Source organism: Coturnix japonica, chromosome 18 (assembly GCF_001577835.2).
Source record: "Coturnix japonica isolate 7356 chromosome 18, Coturnix japonica 2.1, whole genome shotgun sequence".
Lineage (NCBI taxonomy): Eukaryota > Metazoa > Chordata > Aves > Galliformes > Phasianidae > Coturnix > Coturnix japonica.
This window is the reverse complement of record NC_029533.1, coordinates 171189-187077: the sequence shown is the minus strand read 5'-3', so window position 1 is coordinate 187077 and position 15889 is coordinate 171189. Positions and strand designations below refer to the sequence as shown.

General features: G+C 46.5%; 1 protein-coding gene across 10 annotated transcripts in view; it reads left to right on the top strand.

Annotated features, from left to right (window-relative positions):
• Window positions 1-15889, top strand: part of GAS7 (growth arrest specific 7) — a 106245-nt gene that overhangs the window by 55524 nt on the left and 34832 nt on the right. For 7 of the 10 annotated variants that reach the window (XR_001558836.2, XM_015879886.2, XM_015879885.2 and 4 more), the window contains exons 3-6: window positions 1939-2010; window positions 2973-3058; window positions 5653-5706; window positions 13779-13868. Coding sequence is in view for 9 of the 10 variants with exons in the window: in XM_015879886.2 (XP_015735372.1) it covers window positions 1939-2010; window positions 2973-3058; window positions 5653-5706; window positions 13779-13868 (302 nt within the window). In the remaining variant the exon portion in view is untranslated. The remainder of the gene's footprint in view (window positions 1-1938; window positions 2011-2972; window positions 3059-5652; window positions 5707-13778; window positions 13869-15889) is intronic. The other 3 variants (XM_032448206.1, XM_015879889.2, XM_032448209.1) reach the window with 3 other exon arrangements.

The window sequence follows — 15889 nt, the reverse complement described above, 5'->3', positions numbered from 1 at the left end:
TACCCTGTGGATTGCACTTTGGCATTGAGAGGACATCATAATTCCTCTACACACAGTTGCTCCTAAACCTCCAAGAACTTGTCATTTACAATATTCAGTAAACAACTATTTACATTAGAAAAAAAAATACTATAAAATGTGAGTAGCATATTTTACTGTTTACTTTTACAGTGCAATAAACATAAATCAGATTTTACCTATTTAACCACACACAGACATTTTCAGCCAAACTGACTCAGAAAAGACAACTCGTATCACTTGATTTTCCTTCTGTTTAGCTAACACATCCCAATCCTGCCTCATTGGCCAAGAATGAAATTTATTAATTTACTACCCAATTCACGAAAATCTGAGTGTAATTTAAATATTTCCTCAGTGATTCATCAAAGCTCCAGTCCACCAGGCTTTCCATTTGCAAGAGAAAAAAATAGTCAGAATATTTTGATTTGCAGACAAAATAAGAAGAGAGGGGCAAAGCAAGCAGCAGAGAGTGTATCTTCAGGAATATGAGCACCACAGGTTTGGGGGTGCAGCACCTTCCTCCTTCTGGGGTCTGCAGTTCGTGAAATAAGGAATCTGTGATCTCTTTTTTCTGAAATGAGGAACCTAAAGCAACGCTTAAGTAAATGCCTGTAGCAGAGGGGTTGGGACTAGATGACGTTAAAGGTCCATTCCAATCCACACCATTCTATGATTCTATGACTGTGTTAAAGGCCTTGCACATGTCCAGGTAGATGACATCAGTTGCCTTTCCTTTGTTCACCAATGCTGTCTCTCCATCCAGGTGGTGTAAAGTCTTTTTTGATAGGTTTTTTATTTCCTAGTCACAACTGCATGTGACTTAGCTTGAGAGATCAAAAGTAGATAGCAGTTCTCCAGCTTTATCATATCTGGTATCCTCTTCCTCATGCAGGTATGTTGCCACTTGCCAGTTCCCATCCAGAATATTGAGAGATGCAGGATTTCAGTTTTTGGTGGGGTTAGATTGCTCCTGGATGGGTTTTGTGAATCACAGTTTGAAATGAAGTGGTTGATGCTTTGACTTGATTATTTCTTAGTCAATATTGCCTGGCAGCCAGCAGTATTTATTTTGTTTGATACCAACATATTTGTTCCATAGGTAGGAATGCTGGCATGGGCTTTATAGCTACACTTTCAGAGAAGTTGATGTTCTAATTCCAATATGCACCATTTGCAACTTTAATGACATTTTGCAATAAAATCCTCTGTGTTTAGCATGTCACCAAGGACAATTCTCTGTTTGCTAAAAAAATGAGCAAAATGGCTAACTAGAGGAGAAAAGAGGGAAAAAGCAACAGCAGTCTAATGAGTACCGAAAGTGGTGTGACGTGCATTTGTTAAGGGACCCAAGCGGAATTTTCTGGTGCAGTAGCCTGTTATGAGGGGGGGGAAATGTGCTGTAGTCTGTGTTCCCGTTGCTGAAGCTACATCTTTGAGTCCCAGCTGAGTTCCATGTGGAGAGCAGGGACAAAGACAGTTCAGTTCAGTCCGTGTCCCCAGGCTGTGCTGTGTCAGACTGGCTGCTGTGCCCACACAGGCCACAGATGGGGCCCAGTCTGGGCTTGCTGGAATCTAGTTAGAAATCCTGACTGCATGGGTTGTGGCAGCAGCTCACAGGCAGTGCGTGGCTGCCACATGCAGCTGTGGCCCTGCTTTCCTCTAAGTGGCCCTGTGGTAGAGCTGCACTGGAGGAATCAGTGATGCTGTTGCTACTGATCTCAGCTAGCTGCTGAGGATTGGGGTTGGGAAGGCAAAGGGATGAGGGAGGAGATAAGGAGCACAAGGGGGCATAGGCATACTCCTCATGGCCTTTAGCCCTGAAGTGGACAACATTGGGGGTCAGAGCCATTTGTGTGTCATAGGCACATGATGCTGTTGGCCTCTTGTCATCCTTATGCTGCTGTTTTCTTCTAACAGAGACAACCTGGGAGCGGCCAAGCAGTGTGCCTGGGACCCCAAAGAGTCCTGTGACACAGCAGAGCCCAGCAGGTACTGTGCATTGCCACTCCTGAGCGCTGCATTGGGTGAATCACCTTCTCTACCAGCCAGCAGAGCAAACAAAAATGCTGTGATTAGGCAGGATTTATGCTTCAAGTCCTGCAGCCCCAAGTACCTGCTCTCTTCCTGGGGTGCAGAGGCCAAGAGCGGCTGCCAGCATTGAGGAGCACATCTGTCTCTCCCTCCTGCTTCTTGCAGCTGTGGGAGAAACAGGTTCGGGGAATGTGGGCTGCCTGCAGCTGCTCCCTGCACAGCACATGTGCACGAGGACTGTATTAACACATGGTAGCTGCAAGGCTGTCCAGTTTGCTTCTGGAGGAGTCACATACCAGAATCAGCGAAAAAGCTGCAGGGGCTGCATGAAGACAGAGTAAAGCAGAAACTACACTAGAATAAAAAGGGCACTTCTAGCAGCTGACTGTAAACAATACAGTCTAGAGAATGTCTTCAGCCAATTTTTTGTCAAACTGATGCGGGTCTTTATTGACTGAGCTGAGTGGGAAGCATGCTTGAACACTGTGTTCTGCTGTGACCAAAGGATATGTAACATAGCTGCACTTATCTCTACTTAGAGCATTATTCTTTGCTCATTATTTTCCAACCATACAGCTGTGTACGTAAACATCTTACAAGGCATGTTTTCTTGGCATCAACAGCCCATCTCCATGAAAGCCTTGCTTTTTACATACTCTGCTTCTTCAGTCACATCATTTTACCAAGCTGCGGGATGCAGGAACTGTTTTGGCATTTTGGGGCCTCTTTTTTTGACTCTTCCAACTCACTCACTCCTGTTATAACTGCTGATAAAGCCTGCTGCAGGGTGCTGAGGGCAGAACAGGCCCATGGGCTGTTTCTGTTTCAGTACAGTACACATGCTGATATTCAATTACATGACTTGTTTTTAAAATGTGCAACTTGCAGCAAGCCAGCTCACTTCTTACATGTTCTTACAGTGAATGGCTACCACATTTCTGGAACCCCGGTACACCAACTAGACTCTGTTCACATGAATCTCCGAAAAGCCAGTGGGGACCCCCAGGTAAGTTTTGGGGAAAAAGGTCCAAGCAGTGCTGTCCACACATAAGTGGATGTCTGCATAAGCAGACTGAGAGTCTGCTAGAGCAGGATGTCGAGAGGCATTTTCTTTAAGGAAGTGTCAAATCAGTCAGATTCATTGCATCTAGAAAAGATACTCTTTGTATTCTACTGGTAAAACAGTACAAAACACCAAAATACTTTGAATTTTTGTGTCCTGTTGCTCCTTTCGGAAAATTCCCTGAGGTCACTCCAGTCACCATTAACAACCCTGCCTTTTCAGCCTGAACTGAGCTTGTCTCCAGCACAGTCCTCTCTGGACATGAACATCCGCCCATGCCTCTGTCTTATTGTATTTTCTTGCAGCCTTCCCACCCAAAGACATTATTCACAAAGAATCCGAGTGACGCTGTTTTCTGGATTACTTCATCCCCATCAGCGTGTCCTTTCGCAGGCCCTCCTCCTGCCTTTCACAGCCTGTGCCACACCCAGCACCACCTCTGGCTAGCATTCAGGATGCTGACTTGTTGACAGTCTCCCTCATCTGTTTGGCTAAATTGTCACTCAGTATTTCCGCACTGCTGATTGCACCACTTCTTGTCTCCAGGAGAGTCTTCCCTGCAGATCTGCGAATGCAGCACAGGGCCTTCTTCCAGCTCCTCCCACGAGGTTCTGTTCCCTGCCAAAGCAGCAACAGCTGAGCAGTGTTGCTGGGTTGCACTCCTGGTGTGTTGTGCTTCCCTGTCTGCTGGCTGGGAAAAAGGGCACAGGACCTCAGTTCTGTTTCATTTCTCTATTAGCTGCTAAGTTCTTTTGCGAAGCAGCTATTAGAACACTCCCTACAAAATGTGTTTTGTGTGTGGTTACCATGCTGAACTACGCTGCCTCAGAGTTCCTTTGAAGTCCTGTTTATTGGTCTAAATTTTATGTTGTCTGCCAGCTGCCCCACTTTGCTTTTACCATCTCCCTTACCATTTCTAGGCTCTGGTCCTCAGTGCTGTGCTTTGCACTAGCAGTGCTCTTTCAGCTGAGCCTGTATTTCTGGGTTCCTTTCCCCATGGATTCATGGCATTTCCTGGTACACAGTCTGTCATTTCAGGCTCCATGTCCATGACCAACATCTCTCACTTAACTGACTTGCATTGATTCTTCTCTGAGCATCTTACATAGGCTGGAGATGGAACATATGGGCACCACTGGAAACTTTAAACCATTTTAATAACCCCTACAGCCACTGGTGGACTCCAGCGTTCAGAGAACCCAAATCAACTTGCAGGGTCTGACTTCTTTTAAAATAAGCAGTATAAATGCTTGTGCAACAAATGCCATTTCCCGAAGGTATCTGCTTTGTCTGCCGGCAAGTCTGCATAACTGACTCCCCCAGAACTTTATTTCTGGTATTTGCAGCTTTTATGGTGCTGAGTCTGACTCAGGTAAATCTTGTAGACTCAAGTCACCTTTGTGCTCAGATTTGCTTTAGAGATAGTTTCCATGCACTTTTCAGCTCTGATGAGATGACTCAGGTACAGGGCCTAAAGGAGTCCTGTTTGTGACTTCATTCACTTCAGTGGCCTCTGTCACACTTTCTTTCCATTACTCTTTAATTACCAGTTTTCCCAAACTCAAGTCCTGGCTTCATTTGTGCCCTGAGTTTGAGAGCAGCTTTTCCTGGGAGCTGCGGATGCTTCTGCAGAAGAGCCCTTAGTAAGGAAGAAGTCCACCGTGTGCTGCTGGTTATAGGAAGGGGACTTTTCCAGAGCTGTTCTCCAGACCCCAGACTGTGGCTCAGTTGGTCCCACTCCAGTCCCTGTTCCTGGGCTGCGGATGGTGACTGTCCCTGCAACTGCTCCCAGCAGCGTGGCTTTCTCCTGAGACAGCCGCCTCCAAGCGTGCTGCAGGAGCAGGGCAGCAGCCACCGCGCAGACAAATGCTCGGGAAAGCTCAGCCACAGTTCTTGGAAACAGGTCAAGGGGGAACGAGCTACAGCTGAGCACAATAAGCGCCGTGCCGCGCTGGGCACAGGGCCAGGCCTTGTTTACAACTTCCTAGATTGCAGAGCCGCGCTGCCCGCTCCGATCAACAGTCACAGGCGGAGCGGCAGAACCGTTCCACCGATCTCGGGCTGCAGCTCAGAGTAAATGCGCTGCTCAAGGGCTGCAGCAGAGTCCAGGGTGACTCAGAAACGCTCTCCTCGCACCGACCCGCGTCACCCGCAGCCTCCGGGCACAGCAGGGGGGCCCCGAGCCCAGCGCAGGCGGGCCGCGACGGTGGTGGGTGGCTCCGCCCCACACACAGCACTGCGGGCTCCGCTCCCGCCCCGGCCCGGCCCCGCTGGGCGCCGGTCACCGACACCCCTGCAGCCCTGAGGAACGCGGGGGGAGCCGGGCGGTGCTGCGCTGAGGGCCCGGCCGGGATACGCCGGACAGTCCAGCCCTGCTGACAGCGGTGAGGGGGCGCAGTCCTGACGGCTGGCGACGCCGCCTCCCGCTCCGCCCCGCGCCGCCGGGCTATGGGGTCCGCCTAGCCCCGGCACGGCCCGTGCCCGCCATGCTGGGCTCCGAGCGCGCTCTCGACGATGCCATCCGCTTCTCTCCACAGACCCCGGGGTCCCCGGCGGCGCCGAGGAGGCAGAGCAAGGAGAGCAGCCTGACGGTGAGTTCGGCCGTGTGGCGGTGCAGGGCGCGGGGCGTGATGCTTGTGCAGGACGGGGCGCTGCGGGATGGAATGAATCCCGCGTTCGGGATCTGCCTCCGGCGGGACTAGTTCTGCTCTGTTTGAACAGCACGTCCCGGGGCCCTGAAAGGCTTCGTGGTCTTTGTAGCGAAGAACCCATCCCCGGGACAGGTTCGGTGATGCTGGCGGGGCCCTTCCAGATCGGGATGTTCTGTTCTAGCCGTCCCACGGGGTTCTCGGAGTGCAGTTCCTGTCAAATTTCTCCGTTCTGGGGTTCTGGGATGAGCAGGAAGTGAGGAGATACACGAAAAGGGATCTGGCGGTGGGTCCTGACCAAACGCGCTCCGCTGTGGGTCGCTGCCCGGGCCCTGGTCCGTCTCGACTTGGGGAAGCAACAAAGGATGAGAAAGGATTAGCGATAGGGGTCACTGTCCTGTGCGAGAACTTTTGTCTTGTATTCGAAGAGGCATCAGAAGTTGTTTTCCTTTGCCAGTGTCCAGTTGAAGATTTCTAATAAAGGCGAAGATTTTCAGTATAAAGTGATCATTACATTTGATTTGAGTACATGTATATAATTGATAAGATGTTCGAAGTGTGAGGTTTACATACACTGATGAATTCTGCAGGATTTGTGACTTCATCTGGAACACAGCTTACAATTGTGGACTCCTCAGTATCGAACAGATGTTTGAAATCGGGGAAGAAATGAGAACAAATTAATGGAAGTGACTGGGCTTGTTACAATCCATTGAAAAGGAAATAATAAAGATTAATGAGAAGACAGACAAATTGCAGTGGTAAAAGAGAGGGAATAAAGGTGTCTGCTCTATCTACGCTGCTCACAGCCTGCTCCCTGTCTGAGTATAGAGCAGAATGACAGCGGGCTGCGTGGGTCGCCCTGGGGGTACAGACATGGTCTGTGTGTGCTGCAGAGAGCAGAGCATGAGAGCACCTGTGTTTGTGAAGGACTCATTTTGTACTAGGCGAGGACTTGGGCTGCTCATTGGGGTGCTTTTTCATGTCATATTTGCTGGTCTGTGTGCCATCTGGTAGCATCTGCAAAGCAGTCAAGTGGTGTGTGTTACATAAGGGTCACTGTGTGCCTTCCTCCAACAGAAGTCCAGAGCTTTCAAGTACAATGCATCAGACAGGCAGAACCAAGCTAATTTTAACAGCCGCTTGCTTCAAGCCACTGCCTGCATCAAGGAAGCGTTATGAAAAATAACATTCTCAGATGGAGTGTAAACTGTAAAGCAATGTAAATTCCCTCTCTGCTGCCCCCTCCCTGGAGGTTTTATTTGTTCAACAGTGCTCCAGCTGGCATTGGGATGCTTTGGTTAACAGGGCTGCAGGGTATGTCCTTAGCTTGCTTTTGAATGGCTTTCCTTGGGCTGCAGCAGCACTCAAGCAGAACTTCTCGCGAAGAGGATTTTTGTCATCAGTTTGGGTCTGTCAGACCTCCATTCAAACAGAAACCCACTGATAGAGGAGCTGCAAACATCAGGTCATGACACCTGATCAGCAGCTGCAGCCCAGCACCCTGTTTAACTGCTTTCCTCAGGGGAAGGGGACCTCGTTACTGTCTTCGAAAGAATGCAGGTGTCTTCTCTATGTCCGAAGAGCATGGATTTACTCTTCTTCTGGTAGTCCTGAAGACAGGTGTGAGCTGGAGTATGTATCGCACAGGAAGAAGGGTATGGCATTCTCAGTAAATGAATATTACCAGCATTAAGGATCTGTTTTCCCTGGAAAGGAAACCCTGATGGATTATATCATAGGCTGATACAAATCTGCCATTTGCACAAATTATTGTTGCTCATAAGGAAGCAGAAGTGCAACTCTGTGGTCCACACTGATTTTTGCAGCGAGTTTCAAGGTGTATTTACTAATTTTAGTATGGATTGTTTGCTGTCTGATTCCTGAAGAGATGTCCCTCTGGACAGGAGTTTTATCTGTGGAAGCTGAAGCAGTAGATGAGGGAAGGTACAGTACATGTTGTGTACAAGGGAGAATAGAATTGTATTTCTCTGAAGAGCAAGAAACCTGAGCATGTCTGATGATACAGTAGTTTCTGAGTGTGGATTTCTTTCTAAGAAATGTTTTAGTGCTTAATGAAGGTAAGACATGACTTGGAAAATGATGGCATTTATATTCCTTACATTGGACACCCAAATGAACATGTGCTGTGTATGGAAGAGGGGCAGCCTGCATGCAGTAGCTTAGTGTTTTGTGTGTCTGACATAAAGAAATTAACGCAGTGCGAGGCTGCCTATTCAGCAGTGTTCTCTGCTCTGCCCTAGGGCTGACAGCATGGCAGAAGCTATCAGAAATCCACTACTTTGGTGCACACTAAGCAAATGGTTTCTAGACAATTCTACAGATAACATGAATGAAGCTTCCTGAACACTTCTGGCAGAACCTAATGTTATAAATACAAAGTGGATAAGTTTTCTTTCTTAATGTTCAGAGCTTCAGTTGGCTTTTCTCCCTTCCTGTTGTGCTACAACTGTGACATCACTGCCACATACAAATCTGTGATGCTGAAGTTACTTAGATACTTATCATTTACCTGGACTTGAAAAGGCCTTTAACATGGTCCCCTACCACGTCCTTATCTCCAAATTGGAGGGATGTGGATTTGATGGATGGACCACCTGATGGATAAGGAATTGGCTGAAAGGCTGCAGAAAGATGGTGCTGATTAATGGTTCCATGTCCAGGTGGAGGCCGGTAACAAGCGGTGTCCCCTAAGGGTCTGTCTTGGGACCGGTGCTCTTTAACATCTTTATCAATGACATCGACAACAGAATTGAATGCACCCTCAGCGAGTTTGCTGATGACTCCAAGCTGAGCACTGAGACTGACATGGTGGAAGAAAGGGATGCCTTTCAGAGGGACCTCAGTAGACTGGAGAGGTGGGCCTGGGTGAACCTAATGAGGTTCAACACAGCAAAGTGTCAAGTTTGGCACTTGGGCCAGAGAAATCCCAGGCATTTATACAGACTGGAAGGAGCAGTCCTTGAGAGTAGCCCTGCAGAGAAGGACCTGGGGGTCCTGGGATGAGAAATTTAACATGAGCCAGCAGTGTGCTCATGCAGCCCAGAAAGCAAATGGTATCCTGGGCTCCATCAGAAGAGGGGTGGCCAGCAGGGCCAGGGAGGTAATTGTCCCTCTCTACTCTGCTCTTGTGAGGCCTCATCTGGAGCACAGTGTCCAACAGAGAGCTGTTGGAGAGGAGGGCCACGAAGATGATCAGAGGGCTGCAGCACCTCCCCTATGAAGACAGGCTGAGGGAGCTGGTGTTGTTCAGACTGGAGAAAAAAAGGTTGTGGGATGACCTCATTGCAGCCTGTACCTAAAGGGAGCCCATATACAGGAGCGGAGTCAACTGCTTGAAAGGGTAGATAACAGCAGGACACAGGGAAATGGTTTGAAGTTGAGTTGGGGAAGATTTAGATTGGATGTCAGGGAGAAGCTCTTCACTGTGAGAGTGGTGAGGTGTGGCCCAATAAGGTTATGGATGCCCCGTCCATCCCTGGAGATGTTCAAGGCCAGGTTGGATGGGACCCAGGGCAGCCTGGCCTGGTATTAAACGTGAGGTTGGTGACCCTGCCTGCAGCAGGGGGGATTGGAAATTCATGATCCCTGAGGTCCTTTCCAACCCAGGGCATTTTGTAATTCTGTGATAGACACAGCCTAAGCATTCCTGGGCTTCCACACCTGGGTAGAGTTAAAACTGCCCAAGCCTCTTTTTTTTTTTTTTTTTTTTTTTTTTTTTTTTTGTTGCCTAAGCTCTTTAGAGATGTCAGCCATCCTCCCAATTTGTCTGGTTGTCCCAACAGCCCTGTTTGACATTGGTGATCTTTGCAGAGTTGGCTGTTGTAGTTTTTGTGTTCAGGTATTGAGATTGTAAAGCAAATACAGAAGTTAAGCCAGCTGAGGAAGTTGTATTGTCTTAAGGTGCTGTGAGTGTGCTTAAGTTGAAGAGCAAGTATGTTGCCCCTCTGTAGTTGTTTTCACTTAAGCACAGCACATTGCAGCTCGTACACTGTCTGCTCACTTATTTATGTAGCGTCTTATGTAATAAATATGTAGTTGATTATCGAAACCTTCATCTTGTTTTATGCATGTTGCTTGGCATTGTCTCATTTACAGAGGCTGCTGGTAGCCACTTCAAATCATGCAGAGTACTTTGTAGTCTGTGGAATGGATGTTCAAGTCTTGCCCCAACAAACTATCTTGTGCATGCTGCTCTTGTGCGAATCCTGCAAACACACCTATGTCCTTGTGACTTTTTGTCAGTAAACCTTTAGCAGTTCAGACCTAAAAATAATAATAACAATTAAACAGCTCATTTAATAACCATCGCTCATGAAATACAAGCTGGAGTGTTTGGCTGTGAAGCTGCAGTTGCTTTTGCTGATTATCAGTACACGGGCAAAAGTATTTTTTATCTGTTTCTTCATTTGATAGAAAACAGAACTGTTTGAGAAAGGCACTGAATGGGGTTGCTCATCTGCTCTTTGCCTTCCAGCTTTGTTGTCACCATGTTTGTCACAGCACGGCTTTTGTGTGCTTTGCTCTGACTTTGGCAATCCAGCAGGTGCCCAGACCTCTCAGACGGGTTTTGTGTTGCCACCAGCATTCCGTGGCAGCTGCAAGGACAGTCTGCTTTGCTTAGCTCATGTTTGGAGCACACCTTGCTGGCGTCTTTTCACTGAAGTTGCTTTGCTGCAAGCTAACAACCATTATTTTTGTTAGCGAAGAGTCCACTTGAGGACTTAATGCCATGATGAGGCTGATGATCGCCTGGGCTGTCCCAGTGACATCCATGCAAACATAATGTGAGTCGTAATGCCTTGTTTTCTCTTAAAGTTCTGTGAGTCAGTCATTAGTTATGTTCTTTAATATATATTTAACATACATATGGCAATAACAACTGTAATAGTCCTTTCTGCATGTTTTTGTATGCCCTGTTGGCTAAAAGTCAATGTTTTTGAAAGAAATAAGCACAACTGTTGTCTTTCATGTTGTTTGAACTTAGAATTTATACCTTGACCCACTGTCAGATACTTGATTAATGAGATTGGTGGTCCCTTGAGGAGGGAGAAGACACCACACTTCATGGGGCTGATAAGGCTATTTAATGCCATGGGCTGGGCTTTTAAACATCAGGACACCAGTGCAAATGACTTTGACTTGATCTTGCATCAAGCAAACAGCCCATTGGCAGGATGGAGCCAGTGAACCGGTGTGTTTTTCCAGCTGTGTTTGATTGTAGAAGCAAGAAAATGAACAGTTCAGAGGAAGACTTGTTGGGAAAATGAGATATAGTGCTCCTGCATGGCCTTGGCCTGTTCAAAGCTTACCCAGTGACTCCTGTGCTGCTGAGAAAAGCTGAGACATTTTAGAAATGTTTGGAAATTAAAATCCAAGAGTTCTTGGTCAAGTAGAGGAAATGTGGGGAGATGAAAGGAGGAATCATGGACTTCATGGACAACTGTACTGTTTTAGTAATATTTCTAGAGTTTAATAATTTTTCATGCTACATCTGGGTTTTAATGTAGGAAACTGTAAGCTACATGCAGCTGTACATACTCAGTGTTTTTCTTCCTTCCGCGTGTCTGGAAGTGGTGTGGTGTGTTCAGTGCATCTCAGACACCTTCACTTTTCCAAGTGTGGGACTTTCAAGTGACCCTGTTTATTTTATCAGCATATTGATGACATGATAGGAAGTCTTAAATAAGCAGCTTCCAGCTAACACAGGTTTAGTTTTTATGAAACTTGTCATATTTCACAAGAAATATGAATTTCCATTGTGCTTGCCCATTGCAAATTTAACAGTTGCAATAGTAATGCTCCTGCCTGGGAGATCTGAATTATTTCTGGTGTCCCTAAGGCCTCTTTCACCAGATTACACACAGTGTTTAATACAAGGAAGTGGCCTTTGTCATACATGGAAAGTAGCTGTGCCTAGGTTTGGAGGCCATCTTATTTTTTAAGTCAAAACTATGATACAGTCTGTCTTTTAAGAAAAGAGATGAGGCTGTGTGGTGGGCAGTGTGCTAAGATGCAGGAGCAGTCCATGACTAGCAGTTGTTTGCAAGGTGTACTGTTGTTGTGGGTTGTTTGGATACTGATCCAGGCTGGTGCTTGTCAGGTGCTGTCTGAAAGAACAATCTGGCCTGGTATTTCAAGCTGTTATTTTAAGGCCCTTGGACAGATCTGTTTGGAAATGTCCCAGTGGGGTGAGAGGAGCTGCCATCTCCTAGCAGGGTGATGCTCCTTCTGCCTGAGCTTCCCATGCCCAGAAGCTGCTCAGCAGAACTCTGTGTGATGTGGACTCCTTGCTGGTGCTGTTTTGAGGGGGTGGTGGGCTCTGCTTGCAGGACTTCAGACTTAGTGGTCCCTGAATGGAAGAGCGAAGGTAACCTAACCTACCTAACGCAAAAATAGGACATGATAGGCTTGCAGTGATGTTCTGAAATGATTGAGCTGACAAGGGAGAGGAAAATGTTAGCTGAGGCAGGAGGTTTCCTCAGAAAAACTCCCTCAAGACAGAGTTAGTGCAGAGACTGCAGGGACAGAGGTCAGCCTGGCGTCACACAAGTGCCCTTCGCTGCACCATCTAGCTCAGAATTGAGCTGGCTTTGTGGTTCCTGATGCATGATGCTTCTGATGGGGGTGTGAGGGAGCTGGACACCACAAGGGACAAGTCCTGAGCTCGCTTTGAAATAGAGCTGGCAAGCTCTGGAAAGAAAGAGTAATCCTTCTGGAGGAGGAGGAGGAAGAAGAAACCTTTGTGATTACATACAGTACAGCCACTGAAACTGTAGTGCAGACAAACAGTGGCAGAGTTGCCGTGGGATTGCAGGAACAGTGTTGTATCAGCTAAAGGCTTAGTCTGCATTGATCTGGCATTGTGGATTTATCCCATGTCAGTGCTTTGCAGCAGTGTGCTGCATCCTTTCTGATACTCTGAAAACCCCAAGGGCAGATTTACAGCATATCAGTGCTAGATGTGGGGCTGCTTGTGCAATTGTGATATCCCTGTCCACAGTCCCTTGGATTTCCTTTGTATGTTAAGTAATTCCCCCTTAGGAAAAGGTAACAGTTGTGATGCTGTGATGCTTGCCCATCCCTAATTTCTGGTGATTCTTTGGTTAATATACAGGTACCCTTACTGTCCAGTGAACCTGCTGGTATGCTGGGAGGATTGCTTTTAGTGTGCCTACCCAGCAGGATTTTTATGAGAGCACTATGTAGTGACAGCAGTCTCTGACTCATGCTGGTGCTTCCCCAATGGGCTTAGCTGCGCCCAGAATTATTCTGCAGCGTGTTCTGCAGTAGCTGTCACATCCTTCGCTTACACTGTGCTTTTACCAGGCTGCATTTTCTTCTGCGATAACTTAATGAGCACTTGGACATTTTTGTGCCTTTGTTTAATGTCTGTGTGATGAGTTCTGTCTTTAAATTTGTGGCTTTCATGCACTGAAGACTATCTAATTTTAGAGAGTCCATTCCTATTTCTTTCTGCAGGATCATCAGCTTTATATGAAAAGGTCTCTAACTGACTGAAGTGCAGTTTGCTGAAAAAATGAGACCTTTTAAGTAATCCTGCAAACCAAAACTGGCTAATGAGATGGGCCAATAGCAGTGCTTTCAGTGTTTTACATCTTTGTGGTATTTCTTGTGGTCAGGGCATGCTCATGTCAGGTATTTCACCACAGCTTTGTTAGGGATCTAGAAGTTAGTGTGTGGTACTTTTGAATCAGACAAGCATTCCTCATGTGAAACAGTTCATTTTCCTATAAGCTGATGGTACTGCTTGCCCAGACGAGCTTTTTGGGAATACTGAGCCACTGTTTCCATGCAACAACCAATTTCTCTTCACCAGCATGCACTCACTGTGTTGTTGTTGGTTTCTTTTTGGTTGGAGTGCACATATATAATCTTTCATTTGCATTTTTCTCATCAGCAATTAAATTTCATTACTTTCTAACTATCTTCTGCCTTTTTTTTTTTTTTCTTTTTTTCCTTTTTTTTTCCAGATAAACTCTGTAACTTTCCCCCACCCTGACATAATGCCAGAGCAGCAGTTGTTGAAACCTTCAGAGTGGAGCTACTGTGATTATTTCTGGGTAAGTAGTAAGTAGGCAACCAGCCACATGTCATATTGCAGCTCTCGAGCTTTTGAAAAAGAGGAATGAAAAGCTTGCTTTGTGGTACAAGGTAAAGAAGGATTTGGACTGAGCTGCAGTGCAAGAGAGAATGAAGAAGCCAGTGAAGATCATTGTAATCCATCTCAGATGATGACAGTTACTGGAAGAGTGTCCTGAAAGGCAGCACGAGCTGTTGGGACGTAGTTTTGTCAGGAAATGGATGGGATGTAGAAAAACTACACATCTCAAAATACCTCAGCCAAACAGCTGTGCAGCAGAAGAAGAATACACAAGTAGGTAACATGTTAGTGAATGTTATTTTGGTGTTTCTCAGAGCACAGCAGCTAGGAGTGCACAAGTGAGCTAGAGATCTACAGTCTTTCAGCAAAACTGTAAAGATCATTCTTGTACTTTATTCTGGAAGCCAGATGATAAGTTCATTTTTTAAAGGGTTAGATGTATGGGGTTACCTGGCAAGGTTTCAGGAGTGTGGGGTGGGCTGCAGAGATGGCCTCTGTGAGAAGAGACAGGAAGCTGCCTCATGTTACAGATGAACCAGTTTATGAGCTTTTGTCGTCGTGTTTTCTTCACCTGCTCTTCTGTGAGGGGAGAGTGAGAGACCATCACTGTGGTACTGAGCTCCCTACCAGTCTTAAACCACCACAGACATTTGGGATGGCAGTGTTTTCTGTGTGCTCTCTTCTACTTTGCTCTGCTTCTAGGATAAGATCAGATCAAATTAAACTTGGGTTTGTTATGATAGCAGGAGTCAGTGCTTCAAGTGTGGAGCTGATAGAAAGGGTCCTCCACTGGAAAACTGTTTTTTGGGAGGGAGGAAGGGTTATTACCTCAACAATGAAGATTTTATGAATTTCACATGTTTCTGATTACCAGTTGTTGAAAGTGGCAAGTTGGATATGAGCCAACAATGTGCCCTCACAGCCCAGAAAGCAAACTGTATCCTGTGCTGCATTAGAATCAGTGTGGCTTGTGAGTCAAGGGAGGTGATCCTGCCCCTTTGCTCTGCGCTGTGAGATCTCACCTGGAGCACTGCATCCAGATGTGGAGTCCTCAGTACAGGAGAGATGTGGACCTGTTGGAGCATGTCCAGAGGAGGGCCACAAAAATGATCCAAGAGATGGAACACCTCCCCTGTGAGGACAGGCTGAGAGAACTGGGGCTGTGCAGCCTGGAGAAGGCTCTGGGGAGACCTGAGAGCAGCCTGTCAGTATCTAAAGAGATAAGAAAGCAGGGTCTGTGGTGATAGGACAAGGGGAAATTGTTTCAAACTAAAAGAGGGGAGATTTAGGTTGTTTGTAAGGAAAGGAAGTTTTTACAAGGATGGTGAGGCGTTGGCACAGGTTGTCCAGAGAGCAGTCTTTGGAGATTTTCAAGCTTAGGCTGGACCAGGTTCTGAGCAACCTGATGTAGCTGAGGATGTCCATGCTTATTGTAGGGAAGTTGCACTAGATGACATTTAAGGGACCCAACTCAAATGATTCTATGATTTTATGAGGGGTTTAAAAAAAAAAAGAAAAAAAAAAAGAGTTTCACTATAAAGTGTGCAGTTCTAGCTGCTGCAGCACTTCCCCTTCAGAGTGCCCTGTGTTGTGTGAGGCACATGCAGCCGATTATGATTAATGGCAGTAACTTGCTAAAGTACTGTATCATGTTTTCCAACGGTCACGTTACCAAAATAATAGCATTTATTCAATTTCTTCTAGGCCTCTGATCCCACTAAACAATAAAATACTTATGGGCATATTTTTTATTTGCCTTTCAGAAGACACCACCCCAGTTGTTTCTTTCCATTTACATTTGATTACTGCTTGGTTTAGTTCACATCTTTCCTTGGGTGGAACTTGACTGAAAGTTACCTTTCTTCTGCAAGTGTTTATCCTCCCGTTTCTTCTTATTCAGCCTTATAATCTGTGATCTGGCTTCTTCGATGCACTACATTCCTCCAGTCTCAGGCTTGTAACGTGCTGCTGCCTGTTGTT